We start from the raw sequence: 21,192 nt of genomic DNA, 5'->3' as shown, positions 1-21,192 counted from the left end.
TCGGGTTTCCTGAGTTTCGTCTGTTCTTCATTACTGAGGAGGAGTCGTCTCTCCACGCAAGATCAATTGTGATCAGCCTGTCATTTCTGAAAATGCAAGCCAGCCCTCGGACTAGACCCGGGCCGAATCATCTTGTCACCCCGGGCAAGCGCAGACTCCAAGCATGCGAGAGATGCGCCAAACGGAAACAGAAGGTCAGGCGCAGCGCGTTGTTAGGACATTGTCAGCAAGAGGATCTAACGAACCCCAGTGTGATCGACTGCTACCGGCTTGTACCGGCTGTCGAGAGGCGAACGCGGAATGCGAGTCGCGGCAGTTGTTAATCAGCCGCACGGCAGATGAAGCCAGTGGCATCTCCCACGCTGCCATGTCCAAGTAAGAAGCAAAGCACACCCTCAAGATAATGCCCCTGGGTAACCGTTGCCTAGCTATGTAGAGAGTTTGAAGAGAAAGGCGCAAGAGCTTCACAGTAATGGTCGCAGCCAGCGTGCTTGTCTACGTGCCGCAGCACCGGTTCCTGCGCCACCTGGGTCGACTTCAAGGACTCACGATGTCAGTGCAGAAAGCTCTACTGAATCTCCGGTGACCAATCCTACTCCTGCGACCCAGCAGTCGGTGCAAGCAACCATGGGAGATATTGACTTCCTCTCCCGGAACGCCATGGCCGAGCCACGCAACGAGACGCATGGATTCCCTCCGCAGCTGGGCATGGGAAGCATGGTTCGAGCGGCGCTCGAGATTCCAGGAGGAAATCTATCCCAGTCTGTAGGCTTGAATGTAAGGCAATGCGCTCTACCAGCTGTGGGTGCGGCCAGCAGAATCACCAAGGAAGTCGCCGAATTATGCCTTCGAAACTTGCTCCAAGGGAGCCAGAGCATTTATCTACCTCTCGATGAGCCCACCCTGGAACAGTGTGTGGCAACGACCTTTAGTGGCGAGGTTCAATGCCAGAGCGGAGGCAGCAACTCCGCGGAATTCCACCTCCGAAACTTCCGAGCCTGTATGGCCGTCGCCCTGGGCATGCTGCTGTCCGGAGATTACGACTCCAGGGTTTTCGCCAATGACTTACACAGCCTGGCCATGGAGCATCTTCCTGCCGTTCTGCAGAGTATTGACGGCCTGAAAGTGGTCGAATGTCTGCTGTTGCTTATTCACTTCTCCATCCTGAGCCCCCGGGGAGGCTCCACCTGGCATTTAGTTGGGCTTGCCATGAAGAAGTGCATCGCATTGAAGCTTCACAAAGAGCCACAGCCGGAGATAAACCTGAGTGAAGCAGAGGTACTCAAAAGGAAACGGATATTTTGGAGTCTCTACGTAGTTGATCGGTGGGTACACTTCATTCTATTGCTGTGAGAAACAGCGTCTGATCATGCTACAGGGCTGTCAGCGGCGTCATGGATCGACCATTCAGTATCGAGGATGAAGACATCTCTATTAAGGTAGGCCTATCTGCCAGGTTGTCAGAGAAAACACTAAAATTTCGCATGTTCCAAAGGCAGCCGAGTCAGCGGGAGGTTATAAGCAACATCACGTTCTCATGCACGCTAGACTCATGTCAAGCATCCGCACACTAGCCCCCCAGTCTGCTTCCTTCCATCATCACAACCTGCGTCACTGGCGAGACGAAGCTCTCCACGATAAGGGTCCATCGTCACTAGATGCAGACCCTACTGCACAGCTCACGTGCCGGGGGTTTGTGCAGATCTCCAAAGTTGCAGGAACAGCGCCACCTCCTCGTAGGACTAGAGTTCGAAGTGACCAGGGATTTGAGGAGGATGTCGCGAATAGCTGCCGGCAGTATATCGACCAAGAGTTCAATAGCTTCCAACAAGGTTGCTTCACAGGGTCGTTCTTGGATGGGTACGATCTGTTCGCCGCAGGGGGGGTCCTCGTCTGTCAGCCAAATTCTTCTTTGGGTGGAGATACAAGCTACATTGGCAAATGCACTGCTTTGCTAACGTTGATCGGGGAGAGATTTACGTGCTTCAGAACGATGTGCAGGCTGCTGTGGGACCTATCTGGTGTAGCCCTACATGGAGGAAACAAATTGGTGAGTTCGTGGCAGGTCTGCGGTGTGACAAACACTAATCTGCGTGTGCGCAGACAATTGAAGAGCTCCCGGAAGACTTGCCAGACGGACTGTACCATCTGGTCGACCGGTTCCTGCAGAGAATGAAGCAAAGCACCCAAGAACTGATCTCGGAAATTCCCCGACGGGAGATTTCCGACTCGCAATTTGCTCGTTCAGCCGGATGATGTATACATATACCCCAGCAATAAACGGCGATAGTTCCTGCACTAACATATCCTCTGACTATCCACGAGTTGCAATTTTATTCCAACGAAGCACAGTCAACATGGCACCCAGCATCGCTGAATCCTCATCACCAGGCAGTACTTCTACTGCCCAGAAGCCCACCGTTTATGTCCTCGACACCTTCCCCCCCAAAGCCATCGAACACGCCCGCACCCTTTTCCACCTCATCCAGCCCAGTGACCCCGAGTTTCAGCACTGGCGGAAAAACGCCCGAGCCCTGCTGATCCGAGGCTCGTACGTAACCGCCGCCGACATCGCCAGCTGCCCCAACCTGGTCGCCATCGGCAAGCACGGGGTGGGGATCGACAAGATCGACCAGGCCGCGTGCCAGGCCCGCGGCATCCGCATCCTGAACACCCCCGGCGCCAACGCGCGCGACGTCGCCGAGCTGGCCGTGACGCTGGCCCTGGCCGTGGCGCGGGGGATCCGCTCCATCACGACGCGGCAGATGGCCAAGCCCGTCCCGAAGGAAACGTGCAACGGGCTTACGCTGCACGGCAAGACGATCGGTATCATCGGGATGGGCAACATCGAGCGCACGGTAGCGGAGATCTTCCACGGGGGGTTCAACGCTCGCATCGTCGCGTATGATGCCTACATGCCCGCCACCGAGGTCTGGGAGCATTTGCCCCATGTGCGCGCCCAAAGTGTCGAGGAGGTGATCACGCAGGCGGATGTGCTGTCGCTACATGTGCCGTTAACGGAGGAGACGCGCGGGATGCTTTCCTTTGCGGAGATCAAGCGCATGAAGCCGGATGCCATCCTCATCAATGCGGCGCGGGGGGGTATTGTCGATGAGGCAGGGCTCGAGCGGGCTCTGTCCGAAGGCCATCTCTGGGGTGCCGGGCTGGACTGCCACGAGCAGGAGCCTCCCAGTCGGGCGAAGTATGGGGCGCTCTGGGAGAATCTGAATGTCATCAGCACGCCGCATATCGGGGCGGCCACTTCAAGAGCGCAGCTGGCGAGCGCGACTGCTGCGATGGATAATTTGCATGCGTACTTGTCCACATTATAATCTGGGTAAGCAGGTTCTTTTCAAGTCAGTCTGTTAGAGGTTTAGTTGGTTTTCCTTCGTTGTCAAATCCTCTCTCGGCGTCAAGGTATAACCAAGGATGCATAGTAATCTCATTACTTGCGCGACATTATTTCCAAAACGACCCGTGTTGCAATTGAGCTTTAGAAAGAATGTAGAAACTTCTCGGTGCTTCTGCTCCACCTCTAGGTAGTCCCTGCTTCAGAACTAATTAGTATCCACAGAACGTGCCTCAGAGAGAACATGTGGATGTGCCTATTCAATTGGATCGCTTGGAGAAAATAAACCGCACCACCAATGGGTGAACAAAGGCTCTCTGGTCGGCATTGCCCAATTTACCAACCCAGACTACTTCGAGGTGCTGTGAGTGGTGAAGCTGAACCTGGCCATCGTGTGCCCGTGACCCGCCCGACATCGTACCAGAGCCCCTTGATCGACTCGAAGTTGTGCCGGTAGTGCGTCGCCGTCGAGTCCTTGGAACACTCATTTGTCGAATTAGGGCTTAGCGAAGCCGTAGTGTAAGTCCACCGGCGTGATCGGCCTCAACGCTAAGCAATCCTGCCAAAGCGCTAACACTTCAAGCCACGGCCAGTCTGCGCCGATCCGAATCATCCAGTGAAGCCGTCTGGCTCGCCACTCCGTCGTGAACTGTTCTGCAACCAGAATGCAGCTTCTCGAGACGAGATTTTCTCCACCGTCACCGGCCCATCGAACAGAAATCGCCCCAAAATCTCCAAGTCCCACCATGTGAGGCCAGCAGTTTCTTCTGAATCATTGTTCTCTTTCTTGTTGCCAATCCTCCGCAACACCCCCTGTCACAGATACAGACAGGGATTCCTGAATGACAGGAATCTGCATCTATACCCCCGGAGAGACAAGCGGGAGTTGGGTTCGTGGAATGCGAAGGCGATCATGCCGACATGTTGAATCCGCAGTTTGTGGAGGGGTTTGAGGCGAGGTTGAGGCGTGTGATGGAGGAGAGGGGGTTGTAGGTGCTTGGTCTCCTCCCACTGCCTTCTCGCCATTAGGTGGGAAGATCTGGTGACGTCTTTGTTTCGGGAGGTTTGGTCTTTTGTGGGTGATGTGATGTTATTTCCTATCCGTGAAGTGGCGATCCTACCAAGTTTATCGTTCCCATGACCAATAAAACTCTCATTTCAGCTGTTATTCATGTCTTCTACCGCTGTTCTTGTACAATTCATTGATAGTTTCGATTCAATACCTCGGCTATTGAATTTTTGAATACAACAAAAGCCTAGCTCAGGGTTCAAGGCTTTGATTCGAATGAATTTGCTATTTTGATAACAATCCCAACAGTAACTTATCTTTGTGTGTACTTTGATGGCCATGCGTGGAATGACAATTGATTGATGCTATTCCCGAAATATGTACCTTTCACACTCCAGGACTGTCTATGCATTGACCTCGATCTTTCCCGGTTACCCTCCCTCCTCCTCCTCCTCCTCCTCCACCACCACCCCAGCGCCACCGACTTCCGGACCTCTCGGTCCTCAACAGGACAGGATCTACTGCTATTGGAATGGCCACTGAACCAGCGTAGTGGCATTACCTGTCAATGTTAACGCCAGCACCGCCGATCGCTCGTTGTTTAGCGCCAGCTCGTAGGATCCCGGATAAATGACGCGGTTGCCCTGCGCGTCGGTGCGGGCGAGACTATCCAGCGAAACAGGGACTGACAAGCGCTTTGACACCTGCGGGACCAGTGGTCCGATGCGGTCGAACCCAACGAGCCATTTGTTCGGGTACGGACGGGGACCCGCAGTGGTGTTGGCGAAGACCATGGCCGTGTAGTCGGAGACCACCTCGCCGGTGTTGGTGACCTCGACGGTGAAGTTCAAGATGGGAAGCTGCTCAGCGAGGTTGTACCCAACATGAGGCCGGGCGAGGAGGGCGCCAATGTCAAAGGAGCCTTCTTGTTCTTGCGCGGGCTCAGCGAGGGCTGTCTCAAAGGTCGTGTAGACCCGAAGGCGTAGCACGGCTCGCCCGTGTACCACATGTAGGTTTGGCCAGGGTTGTCACCGCGGGGCCGCAGGCTCATGTCCGTGGCCGGGAACTGCAGAGCGTACTCTGCAGGGTACTGCGTCGTGGTCAGTCGACCCGCCGGTGCTCGCTGGCCGGTGAGGACGTCCCACAGCGCCTGACCGCCGGCCTGGCCGGGGTATCCGCCCCAAAGCAGGGCCCCGACCCTCTCACTGGCTTTCAGTGAGGACGAGTCCACTTGGCCGGCGCCCATCTGCAGCACCACCAGCGGCTTGCCGAGATCCCCGAGCCGGTGAATCAACTCGAGCTGGTTTCCAGGCCAGGCGATGCGCTCGCGGTCCAGCTCCTCGGCTTCCAGGGTGTTGTCGATCCCACCGGCGAAAATGATAATATCGGACCTCTCTGCAGCAGCGAGCGCGGCGGCAAAGCCAGTAGTATCGTTGGACGTGATGTTGGTCCCGAAGGCATAGTTGACCTCCAGCCCGGATGCCTGCATCGCAGCGAGGGGGCTGGTGAGGTAGGGTGCGACGCCGTGGTAGTTACCCTGCATTTGCTCCGTGGCATTCGCCCACGGTCCTATTAGGGCCACCCGCTGCACGCTCTTTGAGAGCGGCAGAACGCCATCGTTCTTGAGGAGAACAACCCCGGCCACCGCCGCCTCGTACGCCACATTCCAGCCGTCGGTGCGGACAACATCCGCCCAGCTCAGATCGCGATACGGCGCGTCCGGTCCGTCAAAGTAGCCCGCGCTGACAAGATTCGAGTAGAACCGGGTTACCGCCCGCTCAAGCTCTCCCCGGGACAATTGACCCTGTATCAAGGATTCATTGAGAGTGGTGAGGTACGAGATCCCGCAGTCGATATCCGTGCCGGCGCGCAAGGACATGGCCGAGGCGCTCGACAGATTGGCCGCGTACCCGTGCGGATTGAAGACATTGTACACCGCGTCACAATCGGACGACATGAATCCATCTTCGATGAAGCCCCACGAGTCGCGGACGAGGGTCTGGAGAAGGAAGGTGTTGGCGGAGCTGGGCACCCCGTTGACTGCATTATAGGACGGCATCACGCTGCGGACTTGCGCGTCCCTGACCGCGACCACAAACTGCGGGGTGAAATGTTCGGCGAGATCCTGTTGGGTGATGTTCAGATCGTTGCCGAAGCGCGACCGCTGGTGCCAGTTTTCAAGGTCGTAGCCGGCGTAGTGCTTGGCGGTGGCGATGATCTTAGGATGCGTCGCGTTGCCCTGCAGCCCGGTGATGTACTCGTAGGCGTACGCGGAGCACAGGCAATTCGCGTCCTCCCCGGGGGTCTCTTGGCCACGGCCCCAGACCGGGTGTCGGAAGGCGTTGATATTGGGCGAGTACGCGTTTAACCCGTACCGGCCTGCATTATTGAAGGCGCACCCTTGGGTCGCGATGATCTGGGCAATCTGGTGGATTAGAGTGCGATTGAGGGCCGCCATGGTCAGGATGGGGGATGGAAAGGAGGTGGACCAGCTGTATGGCCCAAAATCGGTGAAGTTGGCGAGATACAGGCCGTGCAGTGCTTCATTCCAAATCTGATAAGGGGGAAGTCCCAGGCGAGGGGTGGCAGGGATGCGGTTCCCCGTGCTACTGATGAGCTCTTCAAGAGTCATCATGGATGTCAGGGCAGCCGCTCGATCATGGGCGTTGGCAGTGCGGTCACAGACCAGACTCTCGCGCAGGGGGCCATTGGAGCAGTCTGGGAACGAGAAGTCGACCAGATCGGTGCTCAAGGGAGACAGGTCCGGATGGGCGACGATACTGTAATCGACATAACTTGTATTGACCTGGGCGAAGACCGGCGTGAGCGACACGAGGGTGACGAGCAGTATTATGACAACCATGACAGATATTGATGGATGGCTGAGGCTCCTCTTTCTGCTCTTGGGTTCAGACTTCACGTCTGGTCCATTGAATATATACGTGCCTCCCTTGCTGGGTCGAGCCAACTTCTACCGGCTCATATCCTGCGAACCCGAGTATTGTCATCACATTCGGCAGTCGCCCGGTCGATCCCCCACCTGCCCATTCCTTTCAGCCTGAATGAGGGGTTCCATGAATGGGGTCTCGATGAGGGTCGTGCAGAACTGTGGGGTGGGAGTCAAGGGGTTGAGAGGCAATTGTTCATAACGTCACTTTGCACAACGGCAAACACGGGCTTTTTCAGGATAACCCCCACGAGCCCTCGCTCAGACCATAGGAGATGCGTAACGGCATGAGAGGGCTCTGGATACATGGTAGATAGCGCTACGCAAGGAACCCACATCGGAACGGGGTTGAAATCAAGCCCGAGACCCTGGTGCTGATGTAACGCAGCGTAGCTAGGTGCGAATAAACCTCCATTCTCGCCCCACTGAGTGGTTAATTAGCCTGAATGCGTGATATTCTGGACGTCTGCTCGTCTAAATTTATTTTCAGCTTGATCCGGGCTGCGTGAGGTTAGCCACCACGAGTATCAAAACCCTTTCATACTAACAGAACTCATACAGCATTATGCCACTGTGCAATAGATACCTACCCTGAGCGATAGGTATCATGACCATCCTGACACAGATGGCTCAACGGCAGGAGATAACCATGCTAGACTGTTGACTGTTATCCAGGACAAGCAGAACAAGCAGGACTGCGTGTCCTGCCCGTGCCAAGATCCACCGAAGATCCGACATACTCTTTCTTATCTTATCGAATCTCGAGTCTACCACTGTATGAAAGTATTTCTTCACAAACATTCGTATAATGGCCTCCTTCATCCTCAACGTAGTGGTTTACAGTTGTCTGAGTAAGATCCTCGCAAACAATGCACACTCTCGAGAAAGGGAAACATAAAATATATAATAACACTTGGCAGATGAGAACTACCCAATATTGTTACCCCAACATGAGATAGTTCTGGTTGAATTCGATTCAAAATTATCGTTCCAGTTGAAAATACTCATTACTAGTATTGGGAGAGTTGGGATTGTTGGGTGTAGCTTGCTATAGACCAAGGAATGGGACAAAAATATGAAGATGGGTAGGGAAACATTCTGGAATGACCAAAACAAAAAGGTCGTGCCCGGGATCGAACCGGGATTACAGGAATCAGAATCCTGGGTGCTAACCATTACACTACACAACCGGAGGTGTTGAGGACGCTCTGCTTTTAAACACTATCACAACTCTCTCAAACAAAGGCAGAGTCTGCATGTCAATCTCTTCTTCAAGCCCGTCAAGACCCCTTTCGCTCCCGAGGTTTGCACTATGATAATGTAAACACTTGCCGAGGCCGACTTCACCTAGTTAACGACATTTTGCTTCCTACTGCCCAGCACGGCCCTATGCTATGCCCGACTTGCTGCTTCCAACATGCAGCAGGCCACCACCCATTCCACGAACATGTGCTCACTCCGTTGAGAGCTCCAGTCTTGGCGTCTCTTTCGGTGCTAGCCAGGGGTTTGTGTCGCAGCTGCAACGCCAACTGTCGGAGGTAAACAACCTTAACCCTGGCGGTCCGTCCGGAATGCCCTCCACATCGGCATTTATTCCTCTCCGAACCCTACCCTCATCCTTGGCAAACCGAAATAGCCACAGCTCCCTAGCTCAAGCTGACGAGTCCGACCGGCGGACCATGCCTGTCTTCCGACGGACTGTGTCACCCGTGGTGGAAGGGTCTTTGCCTCTGTGCTCAGTCTCAGACACCCCATCAACCCCTGCAAGAGGATTGGCTGTCATGCCTCGAACCAGTGGCCTGGCGCCAGAAGCGCACCTTTTTAATAGCTCATCCGGTGTCAAGCTGCGACGTGCCAAGTCTTGGCAACGGTAATGGGGTCTGCAACCGCCCAATGCGGCACGGAGGGGTGGATTGACAGGGAGGTAAACGACCAGTATAAATTCGGCTCAAGACTGCTGCATGAACTTCGACAGCACAACACCATCCCTCGCAACCTCCATCGTACGTCAATCATCATGCGCACCACCATCTCCGTCGTTCTGGCTGCTCTCCTGCTGGGCCAGGTCGACGCCGCCGGCGTCACCGGCAAGGCCTTTGGCTTTGCCTCGGGCACCACCGGTGGCGGCAGCGCGGCCGCTGCCACGCCTTCCAGTCTCGCTCAGTAGTGCTCCCCTCCCGCTCATACCAAGAAGAAATACTAATGATGATGGCAGACTCAAGGAGTGGATCACCGACGATGTGGCGCGCACCATCATGATCGACCGCGAATGGGACTTCACCGGCACCGAGGGCACGACCACCGGCAAATGCTGCAGCACCAAGACGACCACCTGCCCCGGCGGCACCTCCAAGGGCCAGGCCTGGATCCAGGACCACTGCGACGACGGCACCTGGATCAGCTGCACCTACGACAACGCCGCCAAGTCCCCGCTGGACGTGGGCAGCAACAAGAGCATTGTCGGGGTGGGCAGCAAGGGCGTGCTGAAGGGCAAGGGCTTGCGCGTGCGCGGGGGCAACTCCAACGTGATCATCCAGAACATCCACATCACCGACCTCAACCCCGAGTACGTCTGGGGTGGGGATGCCCTCACCCTCGACGGGGCGGATAAGGTCTGGATTGACCATAACAAGGTACGGTACCTGCCGACCCTACTCCCTCGCCCTCGAACGATGATCACCATGCTAAGCGCTGCAGTTCTCCCTCATCGGCCGCCAGATGATCGTCAGCGGCTGGAACAAGGCGGGCCACGTCACCATCTCGAACAACGAGTTCGACGGCAAGACCAGCTGGTCGGCGGGCTGCAACGGCAAGCACTACTGGACGCTGCTGCTGCTGGGCGCCGAGGACTACTACACCTTCGCGGGCAACTGGCTGCACGACGTCTCCGGCCGGGCGCCGCACATGGGCACCGACTACGACGCCTCCACCATCTACTTCCACGGCGTCAACAACTACTTCCAGAACGTCGGCGGCCACGCCTTCGACGTCGACACCAACACCCGCCTGCTGCTCGAGGGCAACTACTTCGACACCGTCACCACCCCCATGACCCCGGACTCGCTGACCAAGGGCGGCCAGCTGTACACCACCTCCACCGTCGCCGCCGCCAGCGGCTGCACCAGCCAGCTCGGCTATATCTGTGAATGGAACCGCGCCAGTGGCTCCGGCAGCTGGCCCGATCGCACCGATGCCACCGTCTTGACCGAGTTCGCCCAGTTCAAGCAGTACCTCATCGGCCATGTGGGCGTTGCCGAGGTGCCCGCCAATGTGACTGCTCACGCCGGTGTGGGGAGATTGTAGGAGGGGACTGGTCTAGTCACTACCTAGTAGCTTCCTAGAACCCCAACACGCTCACCAGCGTACTGTACTATAGTCCTAATCGTATTTAATACAACTGCGTGCTTTTGTCTGCTCGATGTTCACGAATTCCACCATCTACTTCCATCGAACTTATCTAAACGGGGAAGTGGGCTTACGTTGTGACGGAATTCACTTACCGGGAGGGTTGTATGAGTCCTGCGGGATGTTGCCGGGGTCTGAACCCTAACCTACTGAATACATCAGATATAAACGTAATATACATCCATTCACTGTACAAGATTCAGCTCTATACAATCTATAATCTATAATCCAAGCCACCGACCACTCTACTCCAACTTGCTGAAGCCCATCGCCTCCCACTTGGCCCGCACCCGCTCCTTCAACTCGGCGGGATACGAGTTCTCGAAATCGGCCGCCTGCCAGTCCGCCCCCGTCGTGTACTCCGACGGCATCAGGGCGTCGGAGACGACCTTGCCGCCCTGCACGGGGGAGCCGGTGCCGTGGCCCATGTAAGGAATCAGAGGGAAGCCGCGCACATCCTCGAAGAAGGTCTCATCGGCATTGGGGCGGCAGCGTGTCGAAAAAGCCCACATAACATCCTTGCCGTTGTAGACGTCGATATCCTCGCCGACGAGCACCAGCCGATGGATCGTGTAGCCGGCCTTGTGGTTGAAGACGACGTCGCCGACCTGCTTCTGGAACTCCTTGGCGGTGACCTTGCTCTCGCGCAGCTTGGCCGTGTCGATCTTCAACGCCACCCAGGTGACCTGGGACTCGAAGGGGGAGAAGGCGTCGGTGACGGGCAGGCCGGCCTGCTGGCAGACCTTGCGGATCTCGGCGGCGGCCAGGGCGCCGATCATGGTGTGGGTCTCGTCGGTGAGGCGGCCGCAGGCGGACATGGGCAAGATGGGGTTGGAGCGGTAGGTGATCTTGTTGACCTTATACACGGGCCACTGGTGGGTGTCGCCGGGGAAGACGTAGCCGTGCATCTCGCCGAAGGGGCCCTCGTCGGCACGCTCGCTGATGGACAGCGTGCCCTCGAAGACGATCTCCGCGTTCGCGGGGACATAGAGGTTGTTGGTGTCGCACTTGACGAGCTCCAGGGAACGGCCGGTCATCGCGCCCACGTACCCGGCTTCGCTGACCCCGTCCGGGATCGGCATCGACGAGGCCATGATCGCCGCCGGCGGCACGCCGAACGCCAGCGCCCACGGCACATCCTTGCCCTCCTTCTTCCACATCTGGTGGATTTGCCAGATGTGCTGCGGCTCGATCACCAGCCCCACCAGGTGGTTGCGGTCGTGTACCATGGCGCGCGCGATGGACCAGTTGGTCCACTGCCCGTCCGGGGACTGCACGATGTGCATGCCGTAGGTCTGGATGTACTTGCCGCCGTCGGCCTGGTGGATCATGGGGACGGGCAGCTGGGTGAGGTCGATCTCGTCGCCGACGAGCGAGTGCTCCTTGACAGGGCCGGTGGGGACGACGGTGGGCTCGATCGGGGCCAGCTCGCTGGCCGAGAGCATCTTATCGAGGATCTCCTTCATGCTGGCGGTGGGGGGGAGGGCGAGGTGGCGGGCCAGGCGGCCGTAGCGGTCCTTGCTTGACTTGCGGAGGGAGCCCGGGGCGCCCAGGATGCGGAAGAGCCCGTCCTTGCCCATGCCCTTCAGGTTGTTGAACAGCGGCGCCTTGTCGTCGGTTTCGCAGACGAGACGCGTGATGGCGGCGGCTTCGAGGTGGGGGTCCACCTCGGTGTTGATCTCGACCAGATCGCCGTCGGCCTTGAGGGCCTCGACGAAGGCGCGGAAGGAATGGTCCACGGAGAACTGGGAGGCCATTGTTGTGTGTTCGTGAGGTGGCAGTGTATTGTCGTTGATCTTAGGGATGGTGGTGCAAGTGATGGGGAGCTGTGTTGTGATGAGGAGAAAGCCGTGGACTCGAGGCGGTTCGTTCCTTATATAACAGGCTGGATCCAATCTGCCACTCTGAGCTCCGACAACACGCGATTCCAGAAGGCTCATTGCCCCATTGTTGAAACAGGTTGGCGGGTCGGGTTGCGGACGCTCGGGGGTTCGGACTGGATTCTAGAAGGATAAGGTAGCTTCAAATGGGAGTCAAGTAGGGATACTGATAGTAACTATGCTCGGGAGGATCGGCACAGGGCGGGTCTGGTGGAGTCTTTGACAGACAGAGTATGAATGTCCGCAGACATGGTATCGTCCCGCATGCAATTAGTGCAGGGCTAGTTTGTGTGGGAGTCTAGATAGGTACCAGTGCAAGCATTAGCCACTGTTCGTCAGGTTGTCCCGATGGGTTGGTAGGGTTTTCTCCTCAGCTTCTATCGGCATTCCGTCATTCGGGATTGTTCCAACGGCTGTCTCGGCCGGGCCTCGGTTCTCGGCAGCTCGGAGTCTCGGGATTGTCTTCGTGGCCATCTTCTGCTGCAGCTTTAAAGCATAAGCACAATTTGTACAAGAGACATATGCAAAGCTTGTTTCGCCATGGGCTTTGATAGTCTAGGTCTCCTCATGTCACGGCATCTGCTATGTACAGTTTGATAGAGCCATCTGAGGGCTTTCACAAAGTAAAAACTCGGCAATGCTGCGTAGGGACTTGCTGTAGATTATGTCTGAAAGCTGGATAGTCATATATACATTGGAAACTCCCCACGGAGGCTTTCACCCGTCAAACCCAGGGACAGCCTCACTCTCACCAATCAAACAACCTCCGTGGATTCTCCACCATCAGCAAGTGCCACTCCTCCTCCGACAACCACGACCGCAGACTTTGCAACCACGCCAAGTCATCCACCTCCAGATACGGCGTCGGCTTGAGGGCTTCCTCGGGCGTACGAACCTTCATATGGGGCGTATGGGGCCTGTTGACCATCAGCTCCATCTCTCCCACCCAACAATCACCATAATCCAAGATCCTCCGTCCCCGAACAAGGGTAGAAATACATACCAATCACTCCCCCAGACCAACTGCCGCGGATTCGCCTCGAAATACGCCCTCACCAACGGCTCCACATCCTCATATCCGCCACCCAGACTACTCACCCGGTACGGCGCACTCAGCTTGACAAACAACCGGCCCTGCCGCACCAGCTCCATGATCGCCTGGAAACCGGGTTGCCGGGTGATATCCCCCTCGTACTGCGCCGGCAGCATGCTCGCGCACTTCAGCAGGCCAAAGTGATCCGTGACCAGCCGGATCGTGTCCGGCAGATGTCCCTGGGCCAGCCAGGCGCTCAGCTCCGGCCAGAACTCCGTGTGCGGGTGCGTGAACGCCATGATCCAGTGCGGCTGGCCGTGGGCGTCCAGCGCCTGCGCGTGCGCCTGCAGCGCCACCTTCTGGCGCTCGAGGCTGTGGAACGCCTCGTACTTGTACAGGTTTACGCGGATGCCCCGCACGCCAGCGGCGTGCATGCGCTGTAGCTCGTCGGTGGTGATGGTTGCTGGGTCGATGACCGCGATCGCTTTGGTCGTGGTCCGGTCGCTGGCTTTGTTGAGCTCCGCCGTGAAGCCTGTCAGCGAGGTGCAGTCGTCGCCGTAGGAGAGGCCATGTGTGAGCACGGAGTGGGTGATCCCCAGGCGTCGCTTGAAGGCGAGGAAGTCGGCGATGGTCGCGGGGTAGGGGGTCAGGTGGCGGTTCGGGGCGTATGGGTATTGTGAGGCTGTTGTTGCTCTATATTTAGTGGAATTCTCTGGGTTTGGGGTTAAGGAGACAGTGGCTTACGGTCGAAGATGTGGTGGTGCGTGTCCCAGCAACCATGCGGGAAGAGGTCGGCAATGGTCATGTTGAGGCGAGGTTGGAGCTGTTCACTAAGGTAGAATGAATAGACATCTATGTCAGGTAAGAAGGGAACTCTGTTTGTCTACTTGGACACTATAGATAAGCAGTGCGGTTGCGGTGATCATGGGTGAGAAGAGCAGTATCGGAGTGCTCCAGCTCGGGTGACTCCGCGATCGGCATCGTCGAGTCGGCGGCACAAGATATAGATATACACAGATGAAACTCTGGAGCAAGGCGCTACAATAGACTCAAGCGTACAAAATGACTTCAAAGAAGCAAGTGAGCCCATGGCAGTCGATAGTGGCAGGTGGTGCGGCCGGCGGGTTTGAAAGTCTTCTCACGGTATGCATCCATACACCCAACCACAATCCCAACCCTACAGCCACATTCACTGACCACGGTTTACGTGAACCTCAATAGTATCCAACAGAGTACCTCAAGACCAGCCAACAACTACAGACCAAAAAGACCAACCCGCTGCACCTGCTGCTCAGCACCATCCGCCAGCATGGCCTCGGCCACCTCTACACCGGCAGCATGGCCTTCTGCGTCTCGAACGCCTCCAAGTCCGGCGTGCGATTCTTCGCCTTCGACACCGCGCGCAAGTATATGCCCGTCGACGCGCAAGGCAAGGTGACCTCTCTCGGCAATCTCGGCGCTGGCATGATCGCTGGAGTTGCCGAGAGTGTCGCCGTCGTCACGCCGGGCGAGACTCTCAAGACCAAGATCATCGACGACCGCGCTGGAGCGAAGCAATACCGATCGGCCATCCATGCCATCCGCTCCATCGCGGCGACCGAGGGCGTCGCGGGGCTCTATCGCGGCGTCGTCCCCGTCACGATGAAGCAGTCGGCGAACGCGATGGTACGGTTCACTAGCTACAATTTCCTGCTAGGCCAGTTCCGCGCCTGGCAGCTGCCCTCGTCCCTGAGCACGGCAGGGGCGGGGGCGTTGGCCGGCGTGGTGACGGTGTACATGACGATGCCGTTCGATGCGATCAAGACGCGCTTGCAGGCGATTGGGGGGTTGGAACGGTACAAGGGGACGCTCGACTGCGTGCAGTCGGTCATCCGTCAGGAGGGCATCACCTCGCTGTGGCGGGGGACGACGCCTCGTCTGGCTCGGTTGAGTGTAGGTTCTTTCCCCGGTTACCATCTGGTTGTCGAGTGTGGTAGTAACGCAGACAGATCTCCGGTGCGGTGAGTTTCACCATCTATGAAAAGGTCATCGAGCAAACGGTTAAGTGGAAGAGCGTGGAGGTCCAGCCAGCAAGCAATCAAGTAATCTGAACCTGAAATAGAAACTGCTTTGACTATAGAGGTCATGATGTTGAGGGGATTAGAGCAATACAGACTCCTCTTGTCAGCCGCGAAAGAACTGTCGGGAAACTTACAACTCGTACTGGAAGTGGAGCTCCAATACCAGTAATTCACCAGGAAGAGGGGGTAGTAGCATGCGGAGCACTCCGGGGTCTGTACCAGAATTACAGTACAGTACATCTCTTCACCTAACCCTGCCTCACGCAGTCGTTTTGACTCTGAATAATAGCATTAAACATAGAACAATCTCATGACTGGTGTACTGTGAGGGATATAGAAGTACTCGGATGATGTCTCGTCTTTTCTTTCTACGTTCTAATGAACCTAAAAACAGGTGTCATGTCCGACAGCGACATGAGAGGATGATTCCCTCACTCTTGCACTGCGGGGTTAAGTTGAGAGACAGTAGAACAGTAGAACAGTACAGTACATGATTATCGTTACACTGTGTATTATGGTACGGGACTCGGTGACTCCGAGTTCAACAGGCCTTAACACTTGATTGAAATCTACGAGGCAGTGCCAAGGATCCATCCATCATCGATGGGGATGGTCTTGAAGTCTAGAATGCGACCGTATAAACGGCAGGCATATGCCTTGTTCGCTGTGATACATACGGGATGGACCGTGAAGCTGATGCAGCACATTCTTGCACGGCCCCCCTCCCCTTCGAAGTCGGGTGGTGCCACTGGAATGGCAGTGTTGATTGTGGACAGTACACAGCTTATGCATTCGACCATAACGATTTAGAAATGATACAAATATCAATCTGCGCTGAATCTCTTTCGATAAAGGCTTCTTGCTTATTTACTAAGACCTAACAATGTATCCAGCCAGCGCGAGGCTACCATGGAACTTATAGTCAACGTCTAAGTTCACTAGGATTGAGGACTCAACTCAGAAGTATCAGCGAGTGTGATTTTGAGTTGCATGATCGATGCAGATATCAACAATAACCATAACGGATCATACCATGGGCCCATTCAGTCCACACGGACAGTAGCAACGTCTCGCTTACCGCGCCCTCGAATTGGAAAGGCTGTATTGAATTCAAGCTTTTACATCCGACATCGATTGGCTGAAATACTCCACAAGAGTATTAGTTCAAGAGTATGTGGTGGCGAATCAGCAGGTTCCCTTTAATTCTGACCAGCCCGTACCAGCCGTCCGCAGAATCCCTCCCCCGGAATGCTCCAGGACACGAAACGCCCGCTCGGAGAGCTCCTATGTCCTATTTCCCCAGTTTTCACACGCAGCTGGGTGTGGGGATTTCGGTGAGCATTCACGTGTATGATGAGATTGCCAAGACTGGTGGTCTGGGGCAGTCCTCCCTGCCCTCACTTATAGCCTGGCAGGACGGGAATGATCTTCTCTATCAGAACAACAACCTCTCTGAACCTGAATTCATTTTCTCCAGCCTCATCATCAATCATCTCCTGCATTTCGTCGTCTTACTTATCTGTGTCTCCATGGGCGCCACCGGTGGAGGCATCTCCAAGGATGCCCTAAAACAAGTTCCCAAACCAGCTCGAGCAGCATTCATCTGGCTGGTTGCCATTTGGGCCTCCTACTGTGGTAGCCTTCACGGCTTCAACTCTTCCAACATCTCCGGCGTGATGGGAATGAGCGGCTTCAAGCATGAGTACGGCTGGGGCTCGCTTTCTTCGGGGACTGTCACCAACTACAAGGGCTGGGTCACCTCCTCAATGCTGCTGGTGAGTCGCTTCGAGTAGCCTTCGTGTCCTTTACATCTCCCACAAGAGCATATAGAGCGCCCAGGGGCATCTTCCTGATCAACTAACCGATTCAAAGGGCCAAACCGCAGGCATCCTCCTCTCCGGTCCAATCATGGAACGTCGTGGCCGCAAACCGGTGATCTTGTTGGCTGCGATCACATACACCATCGGTGCGCTGCTCATGGCGGTCAACTTCGGCTCTCTGGCCGAACTCATGGTAGGCCGCACCATCTCTGGCCTGGGGTCCGGGATTGCCTACTCAGCAGGCCCCGTGTACATCTCCGAAGTGGCGCCCACTGAGCTCCGTGGCATGCTGTCCACCTTCTACAACGCAGGGATTATGTCCGGCGTGGCCGGGGCGTATTGGATCAACTACGCCGTAACGATGGTCATCCCCGCGGGATCCGAATGGCAATGGCGCATCCCAATGATCCTGCAGCTCATCCCATCGACCATCCTGTTGGCGGGCTACCCCTTCTGTCCCGAAAGCCCCCGGTTCCTCATGATGCGCGGCCAGGTCGCCGCCGCACGCGGCAACCTCATCCGCCTGCGTGGCGGACTCGACGAGCGCAGCCCCTATTTCGCCCGCGAGTACACCGAACTACGCAACAAAGTCGACCACAGCGAGGACGCTCCCACCACCGGCCAGTCACCCTGGAAGTCCATCCAGCAGTCCTGCCGGCAGTTCGCCTCCGACCCGACCTTCCGCAAGGTCCTGGTGCTGGTCCTCTTTGTTCAGACCTTCTTCATCATGTCCGGCGGCAACAGCATCACCTACTACGCCCCGACTATCCTGGCCTCGATTGGCTTCAACTCCTCAAAAGTACTCCTCTTCACCGCAGTGTATGGCACCATCAAGTTCCTGTCTGTATTTCTATACGCCTTCTTCCTCACCGAGCGCTTCGGCCGCCGGCCCCTCCTCCTCGCCGGCTCCGCCATCAACCTCGTCTGCCTGATCTACATCGCCGCCTACCTGGGCAAAGCCGACCTCTCGGCCACAAACAGCAGCCCCGGCGCAGCAGCCATCATCGCCGTCGTCGCCCTGTGTGTCTTCGCCGTCGGCTACGGCTTTGGCTGGGCCCCCGCGTTCTCCCTGACTGCCTCAGAGATCTGCCCGACCAGCATGCGCGGTACCGTCATTACTCTGGCATTTACCTACCAGAACCTATTGAACTTCGGCATCACTCGCGGTTTCCCGAATATGACCGTCGCCATGCACCCGTGGGGTCCGTTCGCGCTGTTCGCTGCCTGCACCTTTTGCGGTACCATCTGGGTCTTCTTCGCCTTCCCGGAGTGCAAGGGTCGCAGTATGGAGAGTACGGGGGCGTTGATGGCGCTGCCCTGGTACAAGGTCGGGTTTGAGCCCGTTCCCGTGCAGCAGGAGTTGGCGGGAGTAGGGGAGGAGGCAGGGGGGAAGGATTTGGAGAAGGATGCTTATTCGGAGCATGAAGAGACGGTGGCTGGAGGGAGGGTTGGGAGGTAGGTGTAGGGGAAAGGGGTGTCTGTGAGGGACTTGGGTCCTTTAGGTGGCACTAGAAGACGTTTTGCGGAGGGGGGTTGAGTGGGGGGGTTCTGTTTGTATATAGATTGTTGAGAAATGTGGAAGTTGTGTGAGAACGTATACGAGTCTATGTGAAGGCATGCTTGACGGTTATGAAGGGGCTGTCAGCCAAGTTCATATCGGTCCCTCCGTGTTACCTGCGGCTTTGTCCTCCAGCCTTGACATAAACCATCAGCTCACTGTTACTGTCTTCCCAATCCTTCTTCTTTTAGACAATGTTACTGTGAGTATACCACCATTTACTATTCGCTGCTGCTATTCTTGACTTGTCACTTATAACGAAGTCATAACAAGAGCCTATCGTAAAATCTTACCCACGGCCATACTGAACTTGGGTTTGCCAAGGAGTGGACTGTTGCCTGTTCACCGCATACAGAATATTGAAGTTTCGGAAAAAGATTCAGTCCTTTACCACTCTGTCTCTATGCCCAACCAATGAGAGGCCGGACACTCCGTCACATGATCCACTGCATGATGCTGACACTACCTGGTTTCAGCAACATGGAATACAGTCCTGGCTTCCTAAATCTACCCTAGATTCCTTGCAATGTACACAGCCCGGGGGCATGGAACTAGGACTTGCAGATCTGCGGTAGAAGGAGGTAATATTGGTATTTCCGCAGCATGATCTATCAGATTCAGTGACCGCTCACTGCTTACCGAAGCGATGAAGCAACCACAAACCGAATAGAAAAGAGATAGGAGGATCCGATGAGAGAGATCAGGGGATCATCCTGTTGAGCTCATATCTATGCATCACCCACCGCCCGAAATCTGTGGATTATTTAAGGTCCTGAAAACAACCCACCTCCTCCTCCCAAACACTCTCAAACCAAGCACCTCTTCATCCCTACTTCCCAATCTTCTCTCGTTCAGCCAATCATACAATACTGTACCATGCCTTGTTCCCGCTCCGCTCTGGGATTGATGGTCCTCGGACTGCTTGGCGTCGCCACCGCCGCGCCTTCGTGCGGCCCCGGGCAGTGGGTAAACCTCACCTCAATGCCCCAGCCGCGTCAAGAGCACGCCACCGCCGCGATAGGAGACTCCATCATCGCCATTGTCGGCGGTCTTGTTCCGACGGCGAACAGCACGGCGACGACCGATCTGGTGCAACTCTACGATGTTACCACGGACACCTGGCACACTGCCGCGCCCGCACCGCACAAGGTCAACCACGCAAATGCGGCTGGGGTGGGCGACAGATTGTATTTGCTCGGCGGCCTGGTCGAGGCTCCTCTCTCGTCGGACCTGACCATGAACTGGGTAGCCACTCGAGCCTGCTATGTGTATGATCCTGCCGTGGATGCCTGGAGTGAAATTGCTCCGATGCCGAGCGGCACCGAGAAGGGCAGCGCGGTGGTTGGGGTGCATGAGGGGATGATCTACCTGGCTGGTGGAATGACGGTGCTCCAGACAGGGTACCAGGATGCGGTCACGAATGTCGTTGCCTTCAACACCACCTCGGGAGCCTGGCAGCGACTCGAGGCCGCTGCAGCCGAGCTCCCGGAAAGCCGCCAACATGCGGCCGGTGCGGTCATTGGGAATTTCTTCTATGTGGTGGGTGGCCGACGGTACGGACAGCTCTACCACAAGGACACCGTGTTTGAGCTGGACCTGACAGACCTGGCAGCTGGTTGGAAGGTCAGCGCAGCTCGGATGCCGGTTTCGCGCGGCGGTTTGTCGGGCGGTGCCGTTGGGGGCAACTTCTACGCATTCGGTGGGGAAGGCAATGTCGATGCTGCCACGGGAGTGTTCAATCAGACAGAGAGGTATAGTCCCCGGTCGGTGCAGTGGACCGAAGTGGCGCCCATGCCCGTCCCACGCCATGGAACCCAGGCTATCGGCCTGGGTGGCCGGATCTATATTCCCGGGGGTGGGCTGCAGCAGGATGGGAAGTCGGTCTCCGACGGTGGTGGTCCGGTAATATTTCAGCATCCTACAACTCACTTCGATGCCTACTGCCCTTGAGTGCTAGGGACATTAGGTATTATATGTACTGTACTGTACAAAAGCGAGGTTATCTGGCCTTTTTTCTTTTTTTTTTTTTTTTTTTTTTTTTTTCCTTCTCTTTGTCGGTTATGCTGGCAGGTGACCTACAACCACTCTGTGCAATGCCGGACTGTTCCAGGGGTCAGATCAGAATTTGCTG

The 21,192-nt window shown here is 56.3% G+C and overlaps 9 protein-coding genes and 1 non-coding gene across 10 annotated transcripts; 6 read left to right on the top strand and 4 right to left on the bottom strand.

The window, feature by feature from the left end:
- The first annotated feature begins 24 nt into the window (after positions 1-24).
- On the top strand, positions 25-2,320 carry BO95DRAFT_255631 (fungal specific transcription factor domain-containing protein). Its single transcript, XM_025581474.1, has 5 exons — positions 25-375; positions 429-1,325; positions 1,379-1,439; positions 1,496-2,050; positions 2,104-2,320. Exons 1-5 carry the CDS (start codon positions 164-166, stop codon positions 2,254-2,256), a joined length of 1,878 nt encoding a protein of 625 aa, XP_025438336.1. The 5' UTR covers positions 25-163; the 3' UTR covers positions 2,257-2,320.
- Positions 2,281-3,456, top strand: BO95DRAFT_505586 (D-3-phosphoglycerate dehydrogenase). Its single transcript, XM_025591162.1, has one exon. The coding sequence runs from the start codon at positions 2,358-2,360 to the stop codon at positions 3,330-3,332; it is 975 nt and encodes a 324-aa protein (XP_025438335.1). The 5' UTR covers positions 2,281-2,357; the 3' UTR covers positions 3,333-3,456.
- A 1,426-nt stretch (positions 3,457-4,882) lies between these two features.
- BO95DRAFT_467420 (beta-xylosidase) lies at positions 4,883-7,221 on the bottom strand (the record flags this gene model as incomplete). Its single annotated transcript, XM_025589289.1, has 2 exons — positions 4,883-5,310; positions 5,391-7,221. The coding sequence occupies 2 exons, from the start codon at positions 7,219-7,221 to the stop codon at positions 4,883-4,885; spliced, it is 2,259 nt and encodes a 752-aa protein (XP_025438334.1).
- A 1,202-nt stretch (positions 7,222-8,423) lies between these two features.
- Positions 8,424-8,495, bottom strand: BO95DRAFT_t265. The gene has a single exon. It is a non-coding gene; the product is annotated as a tRNA-Gln (tRNA).
- Positions 8,496-9,297: 802 nt separating this feature from the next.
- Positions 9,298-10,681, top strand: BO95DRAFT_485173 (polysaccharide lyase family 1 protein). The gene is made up of 3 exons (XM_025590386.1): positions 9,298-9,468; positions 9,521-9,938; positions 10,003-10,681. Exons 1-3 carry the CDS (start codon positions 9,323-9,325, stop codon positions 10,606-10,608), a joined length of 1,170 nt encoding a protein of 389 aa, XP_025438333.1. The 5' UTR covers positions 9,298-9,322; the 3' UTR covers positions 10,609-10,681.
- A 274-nt stretch (positions 10,682-10,955) lies between these two features.
- BO95DRAFT_467418 (UbiD family decarboxylase) lies at positions 10,956-12,467 on the bottom strand (the record flags this gene model as incomplete). Its single annotated transcript, XM_025589288.1, has 1 exon — positions 10,956-12,467. One exon carries the CDS (start codon positions 12,465-12,467, stop codon positions 10,956-10,958), a length of 1,512 nt encoding a protein of 503 aa, XP_025438332.1.
- Positions 12,468-13,338: 871 nt separating this feature from the next.
- Positions 13,339-14,428, bottom strand: BO95DRAFT_372217 (amidohydrolase 2; the record flags this gene model as incomplete). Its single annotated transcript, XM_025582992.1, has 3 exons — positions 13,339-13,507; positions 13,594-14,305; positions 14,368-14,428. The coding sequence occupies 3 exons, from the start codon at positions 14,426-14,428 to the stop codon at positions 13,339-13,341; spliced, it is 942 nt and encodes a 313-aa protein (XP_025438331.1).
- Positions 14,429-14,685: 257 nt separating this feature from the next.
- On the top strand, positions 14,686-15,969 carry BO95DRAFT_476259 (putative mitochondrial solute carrier; the record flags this gene model as incomplete). Its single annotated transcript, XM_025589919.1, has 3 exons — positions 14,686-14,766; positions 14,845-15,559; positions 15,914-15,969. The coding sequence occupies 3 exons, from the start codon at positions 14,686-14,688 to the stop codon at positions 15,967-15,969; spliced, it is 852 nt and encodes a 283-aa protein (XP_025438330.1).
- Positions 15,970-17,212: 1,243 nt separating this feature from the next.
- Positions 17,213-18,962, top strand: BO95DRAFT_372269 (sugar porter family MFS transporter; the record flags this gene model as incomplete). The annotated part of the gene is made up of 2 exons (XM_025582993.1): positions 17,213-17,458; positions 17,556-18,962. The coding sequence occupies 2 exons, from the start codon at positions 17,213-17,215 to the stop codon at positions 18,960-18,962; spliced, it is 1,653 nt and encodes a 550-aa protein (XP_025438329.1).
- Positions 18,963-19,872: 910 nt separating this feature from the next.
- Positions 19,873-20,932, top strand: BO95DRAFT_446560 (Kelch repeat-containing protein; the record flags this gene model as incomplete). Its single annotated transcript, XM_025587418.1, has 1 exon — positions 19,873-20,932. A coding segment is annotated over exon 1 (678 nt), but the record flags the coding sequence as incomplete, so codon positions are not given.
- Positions 20,933-21,192: the final 260 nt, after the last annotated feature.

Source organism: Aspergillus brunneoviolaceus (genome assembly GCF_003184695.1).
Source record: "Aspergillus brunneoviolaceus CBS 621.78 unplaced genomic scaffold BO95scaffold_73, whole genome shotgun sequence".
Classification (NCBI taxonomy): Eukaryota; Fungi; Ascomycota; class Eurotiomycetes; order Eurotiales; family Aspergillaceae; genus Aspergillus; species Aspergillus brunneoviolaceus.
This window is presented reverse-complemented; position numbering and strand designations above follow the sequence as displayed.

Coding starts and splice junctions, on each gene's coding strand:
- BO95DRAFT_485173 (XM_025590386.1), top strand. CDS start 9,323: ATGCGCACCACCATCTCCGTCGTTCTGGCTGCTCTCCTGCTGGGCCAG. Junction 9,469..9,520: donor ACGCCTTCCAGTCTCGCTCA/GTAGTGCTCCCC, acceptor TGATGATGGCAG/ACTCAAGGAGTGGATCACCG. Junction 9,939..10,002: donor TCTGGATTGACCATAACAAG/GTACGGTACCTG, acceptor TAAGCGCTGCAG/TTCTCCCTCATCGGCCGCCA.
- BO95DRAFT_255631 (XM_025581474.1), top strand. CDS start 164: ATGCGAGAGATGCGCCAAACGGAAACAGAAGGTCAGGCGCAGCGCGTT. Junction 1,440..1,495: donor ATGAAGACATCTCTATTAAG/GTAGGCCTATCT, acceptor CATGTTCCAAAG/GCAGCCGAGTCAGCGGGAGG. Junction 2,051..2,103: donor TACATGGAGGAAACAAATTG/GTGAGTTCGTGG, acceptor GCGTGTGCGCAG/ACAATTGAAGAGCTCCCGGA.
- BO95DRAFT_505586 (XM_025591162.1), top strand. CDS start 2,358: ATGGCACCCAGCATCGCTGAATCCTCATCACCAGGCAGTACTTCTACT.